Source organism: Canis lupus, chromosome 11 (genome assembly GCF_003254725.2).
Source record: "Canis lupus dingo isolate Sandy chromosome 11, ASM325472v2, whole genome shotgun sequence".
In the NCBI taxonomy this organism is placed as follows: domain Eukaryota; kingdom Metazoa; phylum Chordata; class Mammalia; order Carnivora; family Canidae; genus Canis; species Canis lupus.
Window position 1 is genome coordinate 28801508 of NC_064253.1, and position 23139 is coordinate 28824646.

At 35.8% G+C, this 23139-nt stretch overlaps 1 protein-coding gene across 38 annotated transcripts in view; it reads right to left on the reverse strand.

The window, feature by feature from the left end:
• The window catches only part of PTPRD (protein tyrosine phosphatase receptor type D), a 2185700-nt gene that overhangs the window by 284291 nt on the left and 1878270 nt on the right, over positions 1-23139 (reverse strand). For all 38 annotated transcript variants that reach the window (XM_049116106.1, XM_049116100.1, XM_049116099.1 and 35 more), the window contains one exon: positions 22182-22323. In XM_049116106.1, the coding sequence (XP_048972063.1) occupies positions 22182-22323 (142 nt within the window). The remainder of the gene's footprint in view (positions 1-22181; positions 22324-23139) is intronic.

The window sequence follows — 23139 nt, forward strand, 5'->3', positions numbered from 1 at the left end:
AATCATTTTGTATAATCTACCTATGGCTCCATACAGATACTAGTTTAAATGAAACTCAGTCTACTTCTAGGTGATAATCCTACAGCAATCCTACCATGCACAGCAAAAGCATCTTTAAGGGTGTTTGTGGCAAGCACAGTATGAGCACGGTCTGAAGCAGTCATTAACAACCAAATACATTACAGTGCGTTATGCAACAGACTGCAGCATAGCATCACAGTAGTCGATCTATACGTTTCGACATGGAAACAGGCAAAATATTGTTCCGTGAAAATAAAATCAAACTGCAGAACAATCTATGAAATATTGGCTAAAGCAAAACAAGATAAAAACCATAAACCTATATCTATGTCTTCCACAGCTATTAACACATAGTATACTAAAAAAGGATCTGGAAAGATGTACAGCACACGGGGCCGCCTCTGAGGAATGAGATGATGAAGGGCATCTTTCACTGTTTTATTTCTACATGGTTTGAAATGGGTGAAGTGGTTTGAAAGAAAATGTATTTACATATCACTTACATACATTTTAAAATTAAAAAGGAACATATTAAAATAAAAATAAATACAAGAAATTTCACATTATCTTCTATGAAAGACTATTAGCATGGCTTAACAATTAGCTCAAGTGTGATTACTTAAAATCACAATAAATAACTGACTCAAGACAGTTCCATGGTTCTCTATGATAGCACTAATAAGACTTACTACAGAGTATTAGATATTGTTAGATATTTAAATTGACAACAGGGTTATTAAATCACATCAAAAGCTAAGCTTTCATATGTTTATAGTCACCATTCTATTGGTCAATAACAAAACCCTAAGATTTATTTGATTAATAAAGAGATTGTATTTCACTTTCTCTTGTGTGTATGAGGGGGTATTTTAGTTTTCTATTACATTCAACACATAGTAAGTATTTGCCACACACGGCTTTTGAGAAACTGAGAAACAAACGTAAAAAACCACAGACACATCAAGACAAAGTTCTATAGCAAATGTTTTAAAGGACAAGTAACATTCTTTTGTCTCAATGACCTCACCTATTTTTGGAAGAAGAGAGGACAGTGGGAACAGAAGGACTGGCCCCATCACTGACACTGCTGCTGAGGATGTAGACATTATAATATAAGACTGATGCCTTCATCCTAGGGGACTGGGAGACTATTCCTCTAGTGATTCTTTTTTTTTTTTAACTAAAAATAAACCCAAGTGGGAATAAAGGCAGATTAATATATTGCAGCATCACAGAATCTCTGACATCATCACACCATGTTTTCTCCTCAAAGCCTGAATCCTCTATCTCTCCAGCACTTCCAGAAAATGATCACTCACCTCTACCTCCTAAAATTGCTCTGGTAATTTCAGGAAGCTGAGATCATTCCAGAGTTCTTTCTGGGACCAATCCAAAAATCTGCCACTTTCTGATCCTCATTGGGCTGTCTGAACTAACATAAAATGAGTCTAATCCCTCTTCTACATGACAGTCCGCAGGGGCAACCACAGCTTCATAACTGGTTTAGTTATTTTTCTTAAGCCCCTGAGGGATGAGAAAAATTACATTTCCACATCTCAGCCCAACTGTCTTCTCTGCAAGAACTTTCTTAAATGAATAGTTTGTCTTCTTAGAGACAATTCCTATTTAAAGAAGAATATAGTTATCCTTGCACTATTTTTTTTCTCTAAACATAGTAAAACTGAAGCTCTCCATAGTTTGGTAAATCTGGAAGGCAATTAACCAGAATATGAGTTTCTCTTATTTAATTTTTGATAATGTATTACTATCTGTATTATACTCCCTTTAGACACAAATATGACATAACTAATGCATTATTAGTAAACATGATTTATGTTTCCAGAAGTAGCAATGGGATTACACTGAGCTAGCCACAGATTTTGTCCTGGACTTCCTCACAGTATTCACTATTAATCGCATGGTGTCTTATCATACTGAACACAGGCAAAACTATCCCTGGTCATAAGATGTTCAAACCTCTGAACTCATTACTCTTGGATTGATTATACCAACTGCATGAACTGGTCACCTTGTTTGACCTGAGCAGAGAACATGAGTGTTGGGTGACACAAATTTTTTGCAGCCCGGTGAAATGACCATCAAAGTGCCATGAGTATTGATTTGAGGGTGAAAAATAAATCTTAACAAGTAGGTGAATTGATAAAAATGGAATCCACAAATAATGAGGATCAACTCTAATAGAGAAGATAATCACATATATTTTTTTAGGAGTAAGTCAATTCCATTTTCCTTTTTAAAGAACCCTAAAATGAAGAATTTTACAATAGTTCCCTTATCTGTGGTTTTGCTTTCTGCAGTTTCAGTTACCCTCGGTGAACTGTAATTGACAAGCAGACAATCCTTCTTCTGACACTTCATCAGAAGGCCAATAGTAGCCTAACACTACATCACACAATGCCTACTCATTCATTTTGCTTTATCTCATCATGTGAGCATTTTATCATCTTACACAATCATTCTATTATTAGGTATCATTGTTACTCGCTTAATGTGTCTAATTAATAAATTAAACTTTATTATAAGTATGTGTGTACAGGAAAAAGAAACATGGTATATGTAGGGTTTGGGACTACCTGTGGTTTCAAGAATCTACTGAGGATAAATAAATAAATAAATAAATAAATAAATAAATAAATAATCTACTGAGGGCCTTAGAACATATCCCATGAAGATAAGAGGGGATTACTGTACAATGTTCTCATATCCTTGCAAAAACTACTGCTGAAAGGAGTTTTTGCAAGGAAAAGGAGAGGGTATAAGAAGCCTGGAAACTTGAGAGCATGGACATCTAGGATGGCACTACATGATCAAATCACGTACAAGGACAAGTGCTTCTCTGTCCGTTGGCCAAAGTGCAAGATGGAGCTGCGTATCATTCAGTTCTGAGTAGTCCCCAAACTCCACAAAGAATCTGCATAGGGCAGGCAGATCTCCCAAAGGAAAGGGCCTACAACTTTCCTACTTTCTAAACTAAACTAACTTAAGCCACATTAGAGGATAGGAGTATCCATTCTTGAGACTTCTTTGCTCCTTTTGTTTGGCTTGAAAATTCTTTCTCCATTCAAGGGAGAGCTTTCTCTCTCTTTTTCCCTCCCTGCTTCTTTCACTGCCAGTCTGCAGTTTGCAATGATAATGTTCTGGGGGCTTTAGAGAGCCTGACATCTTAGACCTTGTAGACTGAAGCTGAGCATAGCTGAAGAAAGCACTCAATTAGCAACTCCAACTTCAAAGGCTGTATTATTCTCTCCTCAATACACATGTGTAACTCCCATTAGCATTATTGGGAGCTGTGGGAGGCCACTGCTCAGAGAATATACCTCCAAGTCTATTTGCTTGATGAGATGCAATTAAACCTTATGGCCCAAATTTTTCAAGGAGAGCATAGTAAGTACACCAAGTATTCATGCAAAACCAAGTATGCTCACTTTGGTAAAGTAAGCTATCACTTCTATTTAAACATGAAGAAAGAGCTATTCAAATTAGGCTTATTATCATTTCATTTATCCTTTTAGATGTCGACAATGGCCTTTCATGGTGCTTTGAGAAAAAAAGTCACTCTTCTATTAAAAAAAGTTTAGCTATGTTTTCATAAGCATCACTTAACAGACCGACCTCAGAGATAACAATGTCCAATAAGACCAAGACTATTTTTTAAAAATATTTTATTTATTTATTTATTTATAAGACAGAGAGAGAGAGGCAGAGACACAGGCAGAGGGAGAAGCAGGCTCCATGCAGGGAGCCCGGTGTGGGACTCAATCCCAGGACTCCAGGATGATGCCCTGGGCCAAAGGCAGGCGCTAAACTGCTGAGCTACCCAGGATTCCCCACCAAGACCATTTTAAGTGAATTTCCTATCCAGAAAATCCAGCATGGTATCTATATACTTTCAGTGCCTTTTTATGTCTTCTATTTAATAGCTTTATTATGACTCAAAGTTAGGGGGTAAAATGACCTGGCATTTAAAACAAAATCAATTAGAGAGGAAAATGCTTGCCTCAAATAATAAATGTATTATCGAGAAATAATGATTTTCATTCCTTTACCTCATTCCAAAGACACTTGCTCAAAATTTTCAACATGGAATCAATACATATTATAGCTTCAATAAAATATCAATATATGTTAGCTAATCTGTGTTGTATCATAGTCGTGACCCTATCTCCACAGAGAAAATAATTCTGACTGATTTAGTATCATTTAAATCATTCATTTTCTCCTGTCCACACACTTTCCCCAAACTTTAAAGAGAAGGTTATAAATAAGAATTTTGCTATTTTATAAAGAAGTAAATTAAGCAACTCCAAGGATACAGAAGTGAATTACTAATCTAGTATTGACATATATTATCATCCCCTTCATGATGAAACATTATATTTAGATTTCCTAATTATTTGAGAAATTAAGGGTATCTTAGGTACTGGATCATAAGTACAAATCAAACAAATTCCAATGGGCCAATGAGCTTGTCAAAAAGACAACAGAGCTTATAAGAGTGCTGAGATGTTAGGAAACTTTTCAAATTTAACCTGGCAGATGAGCTAGGTGAGTATCTCCATTTTTAAAATTTCATCAAATATTGGTCTTCGGGAATCCCTGAGTGGCTCAGCAGTTTAGCGCTTGCCTTCGGCCCAGGGCATCATCCTGGAGTCCCGGGATTGAGTCCCACATTGGGCTCCCTGCATGGAGCCTGCTTCTCCCTCTGCCTGTGTCTCTGCCTCTCTCTCTCCCTCTCTCTCTTGCTCTGTCTCTCATGAATAAATAAATAAAATCTTAAAAAAAAAACTAATATTGGTGTTCACAAATATTGGTCTCCAATAACATTTTGTACTTAATATTTAATTAATTCTTTGCTTATAAGTTTTATAGCAACCATCTTTTCATGGAATTTGAAAGCCAGTGTGTTAAAGAACAGAGCATGTCAAAACTGAATACACTGATACCTTACATCAGATCCTATGGAAGACTGAATAAAGAATGATAAACAGAGGTGAGATTCTCAATCATGGCCTATGGCTAACAGAATTAATAGTGATGGCAAATGTGAAAAGGAATTCACTGTTTCTCATCAAAAACGGTTGTGGATTGTATCTATCATATCTGTAATTTGACTCAAATTGAGATACCCAATCAGTTTATCTCATACACAGAACCATCTTTCAAGAGAGAGAGGTAACTCTTGGTAGGTCAGAGGTCTATGAAGTTTTCTTCTTAGTTTTTTTTTTTTTTTCTCTCTCTCTCTCTGAATTACTCTGACTAAACATGTCAACAATTTAGCTGTGCTAGTAATCTTCCTGGAGTGATTATGTCCTCTGTGTTGCTGAGGACATAATCCCCAGCTGATCCAAAACGCATCCAGAACTTCAGCTGGCACATACATAGCCACTTTCTTATTTAGAAACAATTTAGTTGATAATGGTTTAACTGGGTCTAATAGTGTACAAAATGACATTTATTCAAACACCCTTATAAGCACAACCATCCTCTACTTTCTGTAGCTTTTGTCCAAAATATTCATCTTTAAAAATATTTTTAACACAGTCCCTCTGTATAAGGGAAATAAATATATTTCCATCTGAGAATTCATGAAATTTAGGCAACTCATAGGATGTAAAGCAAACTGATGGCTACTAATTACAATCATCTAAAATATTGGTGGAAAGAAGGGAGAGAGAGAGGAAAGAAGATAAAGAAGAAGAGGAGAAGGGAAATGTCTACCTAGTGCAACTGATAAGGGCTGGTGTATGGAGTACCTTCTTATAACCTGAGGGAGCTGATAGTTGTACAGTTCTCAGGAGAATGAACTGTAGGCTCAGTTTGGAGAAATCTGATGACCACTCATCAAGTGAATGTGTAAAATCGGATATATGGAGGTATTTATTTCTCTTCCTAAATACTAGGCTACAGTCAACTTCATCTATGTCACTTAAGCAATTCCGACTTGTAAAGTTTGCCTGACACATTATTTCAACAAATCTCTGAGTGCACACTCTGTAGCACCTTCTGTGCTGGGAATACAAGCATGGATAAGTCAAATACAATCTCTCCCTCATGAGATAAGTAGATCAATTTCATTCCTATTTAAAATTACCAAAAACATCCACGTTACTTGAATTAGAACACTAGACAGGCATTGAAGCACCAAAATAATAATAAACTGAGTGAATAAACTTTCATAAGAGGAAGCATTTCTATGTGTGTCTTCATGCCTGCATAAAAAGGTGAATTCAATTTCTTCTGCTCTCCATCTTCAAACTCTTTTGCAAAAGTTGCCATTAAAAGGCACATCTAATGGGGTAATTTCAGCACAGAACATACTCAATAGGAAATAACTAACTAGAGGACTAAAGATGTACTTTTTTTGAGTCTTGTTGATTTTTTTAAAAATACTAACTCTGAAACTGGTAGGTTGTCCCACTTAAAGACCTTGATTTTAAATTGCCATTTCTTTTTACACCCAATTAAATTGTCAGTGTAATGAAGAATTGTCCAACTGAGTAGAACTGTGAGGATCTTCTTACTGCTGCTTTCTGCAGTCTTAATTTGCAGATGCTTTTACCTAAAATAAGAATTTAAAGTCACCTCCTCAACAGTAAGACATGTAAAGCTTCCACCAACCGCTGTTCAAGACAGACAGTGAAAGAACACTTCCTTCACAAAATAGCCCTCTGTGGGGTATAGCAAAGAGAATATTTTCCCCTAATGGTAAGATAGTTGAGCTCTGAAAAAGAGATTACCATGCCTCTGATTCTCTGATAAAGACTGAATAAAGACTATAAATACAAAGGTCTTGGTATTTTCCAATTAGCTCAGCAATTCTAATAACTGATAATATTGAATAAGAACAAACAAAACTGATGTTGAGCTTTTCATTTTCATGAAAATATATTGTTTACAAAGTCATGAATGGTGCTCAGAGATTCTCTGAAAAATTTTCTTAGTGACGGAGAACTATTTTCTTGTGAGATTATTAGACTGGTGGTAAGGGATCTTGGTAATCTCTATCAACCAGAGGTTTTAAAGGGAAAGTCAACTCAGTTCCAACAACTGACATGACCAGTGCTTACCTTCTAATTTCCTGTGGTTAGACAAGACAGACATTTAGGAAGCACTCTTGAAATCAGCCTGTTGGGGGTCCTGAAGTCTTCCTTAAACTGCACATGTTTTAATGCATTTTCTTTGCGTCCATCTCTTTATTCCACACCATCCCACCCTCTCCTATTCTCAGAGCTCTCTTTCTACCTTTGTTAAGAAGAAGTTCAAAGATTATGACAAAATGCCCCTAAACAACCAATCCAGTGGCCCCTCTCACTATTATTAAGATATTTTTCACACATTCTCATTCCTCTACTAGGGAACAACAACAACAACAACACCTAATCTCTCTTATTCATCCATGTCTCTTTACACTCAACTGTACCCTTTGCAACTAAAAGACAACATAAGATAGGGAGTGACCAGAGAATGGGATTTGGAGTCAGAAAACCTCCTTAATAAATCACATTTAATACTAAGAGATTTCGGTCAAGCAACTTCTGAACTTTGGTTCCTGTGAACTGGGAACCTCCCTTGGTAGTCATCATGTACTAAGCTGTCTTCTCTTTCAGAGTTAAGGATCTTCTGGATCTAATAGAGGGAATGCTTATATACTAAAATTCACACATCCCCAGACTGACTTACATGCTTGGTGATTATTAATTCTGTAGGAATCTTTTTTCTCCCCTTTCCTTCCTTTTTTCTTTTCTTTCTTTCTTTTTCTTTCTTTCTTTCTTTCTTTCTTTCTTTCTTTCTTTCTTTCTTTCTTTCTTTCTTCTTTCTTTCTTTCTTTCTTTCTCTTTCTTTCTTTCTTTCTTCTTTCTTTCTTTCTCCTTCCTTCCTTCCTTCCTTCCTTCCTTCCTTCCTTCCTTCTTCTCTTCCACTCTTTCTTTCTCCATCCAATATTGAGAAGGGGAATCTGAAGATCTTTTAAATATTCATTTTACAGAAGAAACCTTGAAGGAAGCAGACCCCCACCACTTCTGCACTTCTCTTCATCTCTTCTTTGACAGAAAAGACTATATATATATATTCACAGACTATATATTCACAGAGAATAAGCTCAGAAATCCATCTGCTAAATTTTAGTAAGTAATAACACCAAACGTTAGAACTAGATTATATTAAGATAATGTATACATAGTGTCTTGCAGAAAATATAATTTTTGTCTCAGTGATGGTAGTGGTGGTGATATTCCATGGAAGAAGCAATGGGAAAAAACAGCCTTTTAGAATGGAGGAATAATAAAAAATAAATAAATAAAAATAAAAAAAATAAAAATAAATAAATAAATAAATAAAATAAAAAAAAAACAAATAGAATGGAGGAATAAGAGCATCTAGATTAAGTTTGGTTACTACTCAGAATGCCTACGAAGAGTGCACAGCCCACTGTTCTGGGATAGAGCAGTACTGCACTCATTGCATAAGTACTACTGTATGTTAAACAGAAGAGGAAGAAAACCAAGCTAAGATATTCTTCATAAACTTAGGGACTCAGGATTATAAACATCGGGCAAATCCTTTTAATTCCAATGCTAATCATAATGGAGGATGAGTCAAGAAAGACATTAGCTCTTCCATGTTAGACTCACATCTGTGCATTCGTGTGGACATTTTTTTTTATTAATATAAAACAGAAAGCAGATCTTCTTTCCCTTGGTGTTATCTCAGTGATAGAGACAGATTTTGTAAAGTCTGAAGTTTATAAAATTTTAGAGACCTACTTTATGAAAATGAAAGCAAAAATACTACTTTCACAAATTTTAGGAAAAAAAAAAAAAACACATTTAATCAACTGAATACTCCTGGGCCCTCCCAGGGCTTTGATAGGCATTGTGCAAGCAAAAGCCTTGACACTGAAGCTTCCTTAGCTACAGGGATAAATCTGTCTCTACCTCAATTCCATGTCAGATTACTTCCCCTCTACCATTCCCGATAGATTTTCTGGCATCAGAAAACAGTTGATAGTTTGGTAGGGGTCTTTGACCAAGAATTTATCACTGAAGCATATAAGAAGAAAGGCTCCCGAGCCTGATCAATTCTGTCTGCATGTAATCGGGCTTGTTTGAAACATATGTTAACATAATCTTGTTTCTTTTTAAATTATCAGAGCCATATTTTAAACATGTTGATAGGGAACTAGGACAAGATTAACCCAAGCTCCAGTTTTTCTGGGCAAAACCCCAGTCCTTCTGGCTAGCATTAAACCTCCTCCTTGGCTCTTTGTCATGGGTTTATGGTAAATTATTGTGAAAAATAAGTCAGAGTGGACTCTTTCTCCTAGGCAATGATTTATCTGTTTGTAAACTGAGATGAGGGAATTCCATTTGCTGTTGAGCCAATTGAATGCTAACTTTATTAATGCATCTTTGCCACAAAGATTAACAGGACCCCCCAATAAATCAGCTCCAGCACTTGATGTCAGTTTATAATAGGCTTTGCAATATCTGGAAATTCAGATCTGTCATCATAAGATATAATGACATGCATAAACGCTGAGTGTAAACAGAAGATCCTTTAGGGTACAGGGCTCCAACCCAAGTTGCCTTAGGAAGCAATGTATCTAAGAATGTTCCTGTTTTGGAGTATATGCTAATGACTTTTCCTCAAGGGTAAAAACATCTCACCTCCCATCTTTTTAATAAATAAATATTTTATTATGAAAATCAATTTTGTTTAATGAAGTCTTTTGAAGGAGAAAATGTTTTAAGATATTTTATTAAAATCATTTCATAGTTAGGTATGCTTTGTCATCTCCACCTAGAGCAAAAAGGAGTCATAAAAAATGGTAAATGCAGCCATAAAAATCCCTTTTACTATTAGTTGAGAGAGAAACAAATGGGAATATTACTTTGAAGGTAATGACTTAAGTTTTTTTTATTGCATCATATTTTCTCAAAACTCAAGCAAAGTATATCCCCAATCATCCTATGAATAAAATATAATTTTCCCTCAGAACATTTTTATTCATCAGAAAAAAAAGGTGAGTTTAATTTTTCTGTCACTTGAGGCCTCATATGTCAAACACATCTTACATTTCAACAAACCTTACTGTCATATTGATGGGATACTCAAGGAAACATAAATTCTTATGCAGGGACTAGCTTAGAAAGGTATAAGCTGAATTCCTGTGAACACACTTCTAAAAATAGACTTCATTATCCCCAACCACAGTATTATATGTATAACTGCCTTGTCATTATAACTAAAATTATGGTTCCTTGTCAAGAGATTGTAGCTTCCTTGAAGGCAGGTGGTAGTAAAGTCTTTTCTATCTTTTTATGCCCAGCCCTTAATATAATCCCTGGGATGAGGGGGAACTATATCATCAAATCAATAATTTAATGAGTAATACAAATTGCTTTTCATGCACTGTGTGCTTATTCTAATGTGGAAGAAACATATACATATTCAATTATTTCTGAGTTTTTTAAAATAAAACCCAAGATAAAGTAGTTCTGGAAGAAAACAAAACATTTAGAAATTCTTTATTAAACTTGTCATTTGTTCACTCAATCAACAAATATTTACTGAAAATTTATAATGTGTCAAGCATGGCACTGTGTGCTCAATCTTGGGCAAAACAAAGCCCTGCCCTCTCGAAATGTCCAGTCTAAGCATGAAGATAACTCTGTGTAGGATGAAAGAAAAGCTTCACTTCATTTCTCCAAATTATACTCCTCAATCACTTATAAGGGAATGAATGACATTCAAATTCAAACACTCTGTGGAGGGGCAGCCCTGGTGGCTCAGCGGTTTAGCGCAGCCTTCAGTCCAGGGCCTGATCCTGGAGACCCCGGATCGAGTCCTATGTCGGGCTCTCTACATGGAGCCTACTTCTCCCTCTGCCTGTGTCTCTGCCTCTCTCTCTCTGTCTCTTTGTGTCTCTAATAAATACATAAAATCTTTAAAATAAAAAAATAAGAAAATAAAAAAAAAACCCACTGACTTAAAAAAAAAAAAAAAAAGACTGTGGAGCCAAAGTAGTCAATTGGTGGCTCACCCATCTAGACTAAAGGATTATTTAGTGGACAAGGCAGCCCGACTTACTGACTATAAAATTATATGTCTTTCTAGACTTAGAAAATTGGTTCTGCTTGCACCAGAAAATTTTGCTTCACACATATGGCAGTGATCTTTAATCAAAATAATTTAAAATTATTTATTGATAATTATAATAATAGTACTGGTAGTAATAATATTGGTGAAGATAATGATATTCACAATGACTCACATTTACTGAGGGCCTAGCACTTTGCTAAAAAGCTTTATGTGGATCATCTGTGATCTTTCAAGTTTAGGTAGCAATTTTTCTTATTATCTCCATTTGACAAATAAACAAGCTGAAGTTCAGAGAGGTTGAGAAGTGTGTACATAGCAACAGAGCAAATAATGGAGTCAAGATTTGAATTCAGACCTGCTTGCTAGCAGAACCTGAACTCATAACCACACTTTCTATCACCTGCTATGCCAAAAGTGGAATCTAAAAGACAAAAACAAAACTAAGCAACAAAATATCTTTTCTATTATCTCTTTAAATACTGACATGATATAGGAGACTTTTTTTTAAAGATTTTATTTATTTATTTTATTTGAGAGAGAGAGAAAAAAAGAGAGCTCCAATAGGGTGAGGGGTAGAGGGAGAAGGAGAGAATCCCAAGCCAACTCTGTGCTGAGTGCAGAGCTTAATGCAGGGCTCAATCTCAGGAACTCTGAGATCATGACCTGAGCTGAATCCGAGTCGGATGCTTAACCAACTGTGCCATCCCAGTGTCTTGATGTATGAAATTTTCTTCCTTCCTCTAAAATATATAACATAATGATGCTGCGTTTTTGCAGACATTAAAAACAATTATAAGTTTTTATCTATTCTGTGACTTTGTATAGTCCAGATGTAATAGAACTGAGGTTATATTTTAAATATGACCCTACTCTGACAGAAGCAGTCTACGCAATTGCCTACTAGGTACTAATGTACCTGAAGACTATAGAACTATGTGTTAATACAATATTAAGCACAAGTGTAAGAAGGAAAAAAATGAAGCTAAACTTCTTGATATTGCATATTAGAGATCATTGTGCCAATACATGATCTTTAGTCATTCCAAATAACTTGGTAACACACATGTAGTTTTTGCTTATTTCCATGTGCAAAGCCAATTTTCATTTATTTGTGGTAAGCAATGTGTTATAAAGCCATTGCACACTTCTTTTCCAGGATTATTGATCCTCCCTTTCCATAGTCATAGCCATGCATTCACTTAATGAACAGTTTTTTTTAATTACTATGTGCCAGGCACTGTCTTAGATGCTGGAGATTGAACAGTGGGCAAGAGGACTAAACTAAACAGCTCAGCTTCAAATGGACGATAAAAGGAGAAGGAAAAAAATTACTATTTTTCAGCAACTTTTATATTTTAATCACTGCACCACATGTTTTACATATTTACGTCATTAACTTCTAAAGTCAACCCTAAAATATAGCTAGGATTTATCCTACACTTTAAAGATGAGGACCCTCAAGTTTAGACTCACGTAACGTGTCTAATCCCATAGAGTCAGAAACAGTGGACTCTTGATATAAACCCATGCCTATCTAGCTACAAACCATACTCCGTTTCCATGGTAGTCCCCTTTCTGTCTGTCTTCTGTCTTGATTTTCTGGTTCTCAAATTCACCTTCATCCTACAGTGTCCATGGGAATAATGATCTCAGTTACCGCCCAAATGGCCTCTTACTGCCTCATATGTGTTTACACAACCATCTCTATATCCCTTTTTAAATGTATACACTCATTCCACAAATATTTGTTGGGTGCCCAGGAAATGCTAGGATTATTTCTAGGCCAGAGAGAAATGCAATGGAGCTTATACACAAAAGGGTGAAGGATACATAAAATAAAAGTTTTAAGAACTGAAGTATAATTTCACATAGTGAAAAGTGCTATGAGGCAAATTAAACAGGCCATACATACACTATATTGCATGTAGAAAAAACACATGCACATATATATGTACACAAATATACCTCCCCAACAAAATTTTTGGTTTAACTATATAATGTGTAAGTACTGACAATTTATAACTAATTTTATTAAGAGCCATAAAATTTTTTACCATAAATGATTATCTACTTATCTGGTAAATGATAGATCCATGGATACCCAAGGAATTAAACAAACACACAAACAAAAAGTACGTGCATGTCAATTGAAAACTGCTAATATTGTTTTGCTAGTCTCACTCATGATCCAGTTTCATTCTTTAAACAGCTCTTTTGGCATTATACTTTTTAAAATGTAGGATCTCTTCTGGGAAAACACAAACTAGTATCAAATCTATCATCCTAACACACATATCATCAAATATGAGAAACAAATTAACAGGGCTATACTTGGTGGTCTACATTTATTAGTTAGGAAAAAACTCATTGTGTGAAAATATGTATTTAATGCAAGGATGAAGTTTAAAAATCAAGAGCATGAAATGTTTTGACATATAAATTAAAACACAATTTCACTTAGAAAGACCACCGATAAAATAGTTTTTTAAATTTCCTATTATTTAGAATCCATCAAAATCCTAGAGGAGAACACAGGCAACACCCTTTTTGAACTTGGCCACAGCAACTTCTTGCAAGATACATCTATGAAGGCAAGGGAAACAAAAGCGAAAATGAACTATTGGGACTTCATCAAGATAAAAATCTTCTGCACAGCAAAAGAAACAGTCAACAAAACTAAAAGACAACCTACAGAATGGGAGAAGATATTTGCAAATGACCTATCAGATAAAGGCTAGTATCCAAGATATATAAAGAACTTATTAAACTCAACACCAAAGAAACAAACAATCCAATCATGAAATGGGCAAAAGACATGAACAGAAATTTCACCAAAGAAGACACAGACATGGCCAACAAGCACATGAGAAAATGCTCCGCATCACTTGCCATCAAGGAAATACAAATCAAAACCACAATGAGATACCACCTCACACCAGTGAGAATGATGAACATTAATAAGACAGGAAACAAATGCTGGAGAGGATGTGAAGAAAGGGGAACCCCTCTTGCACTGTTGGTGAGAATGTGAACTGGTACAGCCACTCTGGAAAACTGTGTGGAGGTTCCTCAAAGAGTTAAAAATAGAGCTACCCTTTGACCCAGCAATTGCACTGTTGGGGATTTACCCCAAAGATACAGATGCAGTGAAATGGCAGGACGCCTGCACCCCCAATGTTTATAGCAGCAATGTCCACAGCAGCCAAACTGTGGAAGGAGCCTCGGTGTCCATCGAAAGATGAATGGATAAAGAAGATGTGGTCTATGTATACAATGGAATATTACTCAGCCATTAGAAATGACAAATAACCACCATTTTCTTCAACGTGGATAGAACTGGAGGGCATTATGCTGAGTGAAGTGAGTCAATCGGAGAAGATCAGACATTATATGGTTTCATTCATTTGGGAAATATAAAAAATAGTGAAAGGGATTAAAGGGGAAAGGAGAGAAAATGAGTGGGAAATATCAGAGAGGGAGACAGAACATGAGAGACTCCTAACTCTGGGAAACGAACAAGGGATAGTGGAAAGGGAGGTGGGCGGGGGGTTGGGGTGACTGAGTGATGGGCAGTGAGGGGGGTACTTGACAGCAAGAGCACTGGGTGATATGCTATATATTGGCAAATGGAAGTCCAATAAAAAATATACAAAAAAACTAAAAAATGAATAAAATAAAACTAAAAAAATAAATAAAATTTCCTGTTATTTAATAAAGTATATTAAGAAAATTAGGATGCATGCCATCATACTTATATTTAATGTAGCATTAACTCATAAGTCATTGTTTGTTTTTAATAATATAAAGTAAGTTACATGCTCTTTTAAGGAGACATGTAATTAGGATTTTGATAATTAAACCCTAGACGGGGCATATGCTATATGTATGCCCTAAATCCCAATAAATTATGCATGCACAACTTTTAAAACTACATCTTAATTAGTAGCTTAAAATAAAACTAATTTTGAAAGCCAGAAATTTTATTTTTTTAATTGTTCAAGTTTTATCAATGAAAGTCAACTAAATATTCAGTTTTACAGTATAAACATCAATTATACATAAAGGATTGTCAATTGTATGCTATATTACTTTAAGTATTTTAGCAAACCTCTGCAAATTTCAACTCATATAGAGACCGTTTATGTTAACTTAGTCACATGATTTCCTGCTTGTGTAGTTTGCTCTCTTTAGCCAATGAAGCATGTCCCAACCTCATTTTCTTCTATTACTCTTTTTTACTTCTACTCTATTCGAGGTACTATAGTTTATACCCACTTGTGATGGTTAATTTCATGTGTCACCTTGAATGGGCCATAAGATGTCCAGATATTTAGCCCAAGCTTACCCTGAATGTTACTGTAAGGGGTTTGGATGAGGTTAAGATTTAAATCAATAGAGCCAGTAAAGAAGATTGCCTATCCTAATATGAGTGGATCTCATGCAATCAGTTGAAGATCTGAATAGAATAAAAAGGATGACCCTCCTCTCACTAAGAGAATTCCTCCTGCTTAATTGCCTTCCAAATGAGACACTAGCTTATTCCTGTCTTCAGGCTCATCCTGAAACCTTGGCTCTTCCTGAGTTTCAAGCCTGCCTACTTTTAGACTATATCATCAGCTCTGAGGCCTCCAGCTTACCTACTTATTCTGCAGATCTTGGGAGAGACTTCTTAATAGTATGAACCATCTCCTTATAATAAATCATATATATATATATGTGTGTGTGTGTGTGTGTGTGTGTGTGTGTTTAGGTATGTATATACATACACTCATTCTTCTCTCTGGAGAACCCACTTGTATCTACTGCCAAATATTTAGCAATTTCTTATTTATGCATCATCAAGGTAGGATTTTTCCACACTTTGCACACCCATGGCACATTAGCACTGTTGTCTTTCATGTCATACTTGTCTGTAGCTGATCAGCTGAAAGAATATTGTATTCTTCCAGGAAAATATCTTTTATAAATACACCAAAAGTAAATAACCCAAGGGCTAGAATACATTGTCACAACATAATAGGGCAGGGATTATTTCTGACTGGGTGAAACCCAAAGAAAATCTCAGCTGTATGACCAAGAAAACAAATCATTTCAAACTCTTTAGACTTTAGTTTCTTATATCAAAAATAAGAGATGAGGCTAAGTAAGCCAAATTCCCTCCCAAATCGACATTTCCACAGTGCCACTAATAGTCAATCTATAGCAAATACTCACATGACTTAATATTCATTTTAAAATTGTTAAAGATAATCGGAAGCCAAAAGAAGAAAAAATTTTATCACTTAGATGCAATGATTTACAAGTGCAGCCATTCTCTCTGTGTCCTTTAAGATATAATCCCAGTGTGGAAAAACTAGTGATAATGATTCAAAGAACGCAACATCCATCACCAACAGAATGGTCTTTAAAAGACTGATCATAAGGAAACAGGAAAAAACCTCAGCTCACAAGTGTACTTCCCCCCCCCCCCCATATTATCAGTTTTCATGTCTTTGCTTACAACAGTCTCCCATGGACCTGTGCACGTGGGCTCCTGCCTTGATGAACACTAATATGTAAAGAACAGTTATTTTTAAGTACTCAAGATCACACTACCGAAACTCAGACGTTTCTGAGTAGTTATGTGGCTCCGTAAGGCAGTGGAGTACACAGAAAGGCTTTACCATGTTGTTATCAATTTATTCCAACTACTCAACTATTTTATAAGCCTTTTCAAGTCATCTTCACTCAGTACCATAATTGTCAGCAAGTTTGTTCTGTGTTGGCCACCCTTCCTTTTGTTTCAGTCTTTCATAAAAATCCTTTTGTGTTGACAGTCAAGCAGCTGTGCTTTGTTCTTTAATGTTCCTAGCCTGGATCCCCAGCCGAGACCACTTTAGAACATAAACAGCAAAGTACCATTTTCACAGCGGGGACAACTGTGTTCATCTTCAAAAAGAGGCATTAATAAAATGAGACTGTAATGAACATGCTAATTCTGATCACAGGGTACTGCACAATGGTGGAGATAGTCGACTGCCTTCTCCCTGAAAGATTGTAAAAGTTGTTGTTTTCTTTTTTTAACAACTGCTATAATGGCTTACATTTTTTGAAACCGACATATTATGCAAACATTTCTCTCCATTTCCCAATGAGATGCCTTCTCTGTCTCACCCAACTGCTCACTGGTGTTTTACTATCTCAGTTACAGTCACCTTCAGGGAGCATATTTTTTCCACCTCGCAAGAGGTGGCTGCTCAAATAGGCATGTTACCGAAGTACAGGAAGCTAGAGAAAAGAGATCTCAGTGATCCAGGCGGATGTCTTTGCTTCTCTGTGCTCGTGAAGATAATGAAGAAGAAGAAGAATAGGGAAGTAGGGAAGTTAACACATTTGCTCAAGATGCCACAACTATTTTGGGACAGAGTGAGAGCTGGACCTGTAATACCTGTGACCAAGACTTAGGAACTTTGTATATTGTCTTATGTCTTGATGGTGACCATTCATAAAATAAGATGCACTTGTGCAGAGTAAACACAAACATAATTTCATAAAATACACCTGCAAAACTAGGTGATGAAATTATCTCACATTTGGTTATCTTTTTAGGCAATAATTTTAATTTATATGTGTTCTACGAGAAAGCAAGTTTCCAATAGGTAGGTGAGAGTGACAGTGTTATATATTATGCCCTGTTTTGTTGCGGTAGTGCTGGTGGTAGTTTTGGGGGTAGTGCTATTTGGGAATGGACAAATCTTCAAAAATAATCTGCTAAACTTAAATAAATAATGTATTACATGCTGTGTTGGATGACAATAATATGAATATTTTCTGAATACTGCTTGAAAAATGTCTACATTCAAGAAACACGGGGCAGCCCGATTGGCTCACAGTGGTTTAGTGCCGCCTTCAGCCCAGGGCATGATCCTGGAGACCCAGGATCGAGTCTCACATCCGGCTCCCTGGATGGAGCTTGCTTCTCCCTCTGCCTGTATCTCTGTCTCTGTCTCTGTCTCTGTCTCTCATGAATAAATAAATAAAATCTCTTTTAAAAAAAGAAACATGACATTTAGTTAGACAGTTGGATGCAAAATTGGCAAAATCTCATTTCCCCCTTCCCCCTGCCCAGGGGCTGATACCACGTACCCGAGAGAACATTTTCATTCCTAGTTATCATTATATAATTTATACTACATGATTTCCCCCTGACAACCTTTGGTTAGTAAGAAATTATGACCAGTAAACCAAAGATTCAGAAAGAACTAAACCCATCCAGATAATGATCCTTTTCTTAAGGCACCCTCTCTGGTTCTACTTGTGCCCTTCAAAGCCTAATTTGTAATCTAAAGACCTTCAAATTCTACAATTAGGCAAGTGTCAGCTCTTTATAACCTCTCAGTGACATCGAAGCCTTCACTTAAAGTTCTGCTCAAGAGGGAAAACACGTGTACAAGAGATACATCAGCATCCTAGTACTGCAGAATGAGGGAGCTGGTTTTTGCTGGTTTCCATAGGCAGGGCAGCCAAAAAAATAAAATATGACCTGGAGGCCACAAGTGCTGCATTCCACTCCCCATTCTCCTACTACTTCTACTAAGAACTACAGTGCACAGTGCATAAGTGGTAATTGCCTAAATATCTCATTCCACGGCATGCTCAGCCTGAGCTTGTGGTTATCCTTCCTTATGAAAACAGTTTTTCAGAGCTATGGTAATTTGAAGAGAGCTACAGAGGGAAAGTTTCCCCTGAAATACTCCCTTTAATGCACATGGGTGGTCAGAGTATTATTTCAATGTCTTCTGCATTAGCCATACAGTTCAGATGTTTAAATCTCCAATTAATTAGGTTCTCTAGTAGCCTGTGTGAAATAAATTAGTGATCTCCATCCAGTCTACTTAGACAAAACCCATGATGACAGTTGGCACATTTTTGGCATTGTCAGCAAAGTAAGGAAAAAGTAAATGACCCATGTGGATGAAATGGGCATCTGATGTGAGGCCCTGGCTCAAAGTGTACGGCAGTTTCACCAACGGTAGAGCACAGAGCTTGAGCATCTGCCAAGGTGATCTGCAAAAGCAAGGGAACTTAAAATGGGCACAGAACTCACCAAGTATAGTATGAAATTCTTCACATTCATTTTAATTAACTCTTCACCATGTTCATAAGCTTCAAATCTGATTTTACTAATGGAATTTTTTTCAAGACTATTCTTAAGAGCATTATAGTTATTTAGAAATTTTAAACAAGGAGGTAGCTCTAAAGGGAATAAAGATAATTCCCAACCCATTTATTTTATCCCACAGGGATATATGAAAAGTATTCTAAGTTATGTTTAGACTACTTTTCCATTTTCTAAAATACCTTTGTGTTTTTCTCATGAAACATTTCCAAAATTACTAAACATAGTCTTAAAAAAAGGTTTTACTATCTTTACTAGAATCATAAATTTCATACAAATATATTCACATATGACAGCTATGCACACAGAAAGTCAAGATCATATAAAAATTCTCACGTGTATTTATTTTATGGGGGAGCTCTTGAGTAAAAGTAGATGAAACAGGGGACCCTAATCAGATTGGGAGGCAGGAAAACATAAATCCATGTGAAAGTCTAAGTAAAGTGATTATTTTCCTCCCAAGTTTTTGCTAATCTCTTCATCAATGCATAAAGATTAAATCAAGCCAAATGATTGTCACTATTCCTTTGTAAAGAGTGAATTCATGAAAGTTAGAAGGTTAAAAAAAAGTGTTTGATAAATTTTATTTTATTGTACCTTTGTAACATAATGTCTATATATAGCATTAGTTCTAAACTAGGTGAAGAAATGAAGATTTAAATTTTAAAAGATCAACAAATAAGTCTGAGTTTGCTTCAACTGTTCACCTGAAGAAACTATTCTACAATTTTCAGACCTGCTAAGTCTGAGTGAACATGGATATATATATCCTGCTAAGTCTGAGTGAACATGGAATATATATATACATGTACACACAAATGTACATGTAATTTAAATGTACATGTAAATGTACATATATGTATATAAATGTACATAAAATGTAAATGTACATGTAAATGTACGTGTATATATATGTACATGTACACAGAAATGTGCATGCAATTTGAGGTACATATTATAGTCTTTATAAACATAGTCTCTAAGATTCCTTCCAATTCTAAAATCTGACTCTAACTCCCATCTGCTCTTTTTTTTCCCCCTTAATATCTTATTCTTGCCTGAGAGGTTTCAAGCTTTCTATTACCTTTTCATACATTTAAAATACATTTATTTCCAAACCCAGTCATGTGGTTCAATTATCTATAGTTCAGAGACTATGAGTTCTACTCTCCTTGATTGGGCTCACTGTCCTTCATGAATTAGAACTTGCATGAAAGCTTTAGAATTGGTAGTTACAAGCCCACCTGGGTATGAATGACCTTCTCTGGGGTTGCATACCCTGAATTGTGGGGGCATCTCTGTGGGCTGAGTACTTACATGGCGGCCTGTTCCACACTCTGTGAGAGTCACTGTTATCTGACCAGTTTTTGTGTTCACTTCTAGGTTCTGAGTGTTCCACTATAGCAGTGCTAGAATTCTTACCTTTATGCAAAAAGCTGGTCTAGCTCTTCCTACTTGCATTTTATTTTATATAGGCCTATGTGTTGTTGCAGATCTAAAACTCAGCCCTAAAACATATAGTCCTTTTGGTTATTATTGTCTATTCTCTGGAGATTTTCTCTTTGTTTTTTAGCACCTGGAAACTTCTTCCTCATTTGCCAGCCTAACCATGCATTTAGTTTATTTGCAGATATTTTATCAACATCTCAATGTGTTTACAGGAGTATGTGAATTTTGTGTATAAACATAGCTTCTCATAATGGATAGAAATGTAGCTCAAATCTGATTTATTTGTTTTTAAGCATCATTTTGTTACATGCATTTAAAATATCTATATCCAGTTGTTCAGTATTTCTCCTGATATTTAGTAAGATATCTACATTATTTGAGACATATTTTAAGATATGTAAGTAAATAATCTCAATTTCTAGGCTTCTTGGATTAACTAAGTGATTTTGGTAATCAAAGATTATCAAAGATATAGAAGGAAATGTTTTTTATTTTATAAAACATACAAAGTAAATACATCCCACAATGGGAAACACAGAGTGGACAACAAATTATCTTAATCCATGTTATATTCCTCTGTGGTAATGAAATTTTGATCCCTCTTTTCCACTTCCCTTCATCTTAAGAAAGTCTATTCTCGTATGTGGTGGAATCGTGAAGTGAAGTTCAAAGCAAAACACAAAGAACAAACAAAACACAAAATGTTGATGTAGAGATACATAACCTAGTATTATTAATCACCAGCCTTTATTCTCTAGTACTGCCATTCTAAAGAAAGTCTAGAAAGCAGACCCACTATATTGGAGTTTTGGAAAGTCATCTCAGACTTTGGTCAAACTGCATAAGCCATGTAGCAGGAAACACAGAAGGAGACACACTGTTTTCACTCACTTTGCATTAACAGATGTTAGTTCCAGAAATATAAAAGAATGAAATAAAAACATATTTTTATGTAGAAACAAAAGGTGCCTTTGCTTTCCTCAATTCCTCCATTTATGAGGAACTCATCTTTAGGTAGAGGATGCCCCTTTAATTTGAAAACATCAGTGTCAACTGTGGTAATCTGTAAAAAGTAATGGCCAATCCTGGTACAAAAAAATCCATACACAAACAATGCTAACTAACATGAAAAGACTAGCACGTCCTGTTTCCTTTCTAGGTACTCTACCAAATTCATGATGCTTTCTGGCATTGGAATTCAGCATTTCTCTGATATTTTCTTTTCCCTCCCTGGATAGCATTCTTCAAGACCCATGAGAAAAGGCACACACTCTCTGTTTAAAAGTTTCACCCTTATAAACATTGCATTTAAATTCATTTTCCATTTAAGCGTCATGACAACTCTAATCTTTTTAGTGGTCCTACAAAAGAACATCAGGGATACAGAATTTCAAAAATGACACAAGCTACAACTTTGTACTTGAGTACTTACCACGCAAAACTGTGAGTCTAGTGGATACACTTATTTCTCCCACGTTATTTGAGGCCACACATTCATAAATGGCCTCATCCCGCGGAGTCCGTAAGGGCTGTATTCTGAGAACTGATCCAGATCCATCGTCAAACTCTATTACCTATTAGAGGAAACAATAGCTGTCACAGGTGTTGTTACAATGGTCTACCTCTAAGCTAAACCTTAATACAGTGGTGAAGCAGTCTTTAGGCTCAGAATAAACACAGCATCATTTTAAGACTGAATTTTGATACATAGTGGTGAAACAGAGTATCTCGTTTAATTTAAGGAATCTTCTTCTGAGCAAAGGGAAAGACATGCAACTACAAATGCAAAGTCTACTGTAAACCATCCAGAGTCTACTCGTGAAAATATTCTATTATGTGTATCTAGGACAATTTGACCCTAGTAATTTCGCCAGAGACTTGTTGCTCTAATGGATAACCTCAAATTATTCTATCTCTGACAGCATGTACACATTTGTGGGATCTACTCAATAATTGGATTGTAAGGTGAAGACATAGTGCATACCACCACAGACAGCTCTTCTGGTTTAAAGTGTTTCATCCTGAATAGTTTAGATGAGCAAACCATGAAGAGAAACTGCATAAATCTAATACTTAGGCAGCCAACGAGATGGCTTTCACAACCCAAGAGACTGATGGCATGCATTAATTTTGCTATAAATCATTCCAGTATTTGTTCTAGCTTAGCATTTTCTGCATTTTGGAGGCATTCTTGCTGTAAAATGGAGGCTTGCTTCACCGGGCAGAAAATTAATGTCCTAAAGAGTAAGCCTGAATTCACTATCATTATGGACTGTACTCTGAAACAGCTTAGCAATCCTAGATATTTGTCAGCTAATTCAAGTACTACTTTAAAAGGTGATAATGATGATGATGATGAGATTGATAAATATGGCTATGAAGCTGTGGGA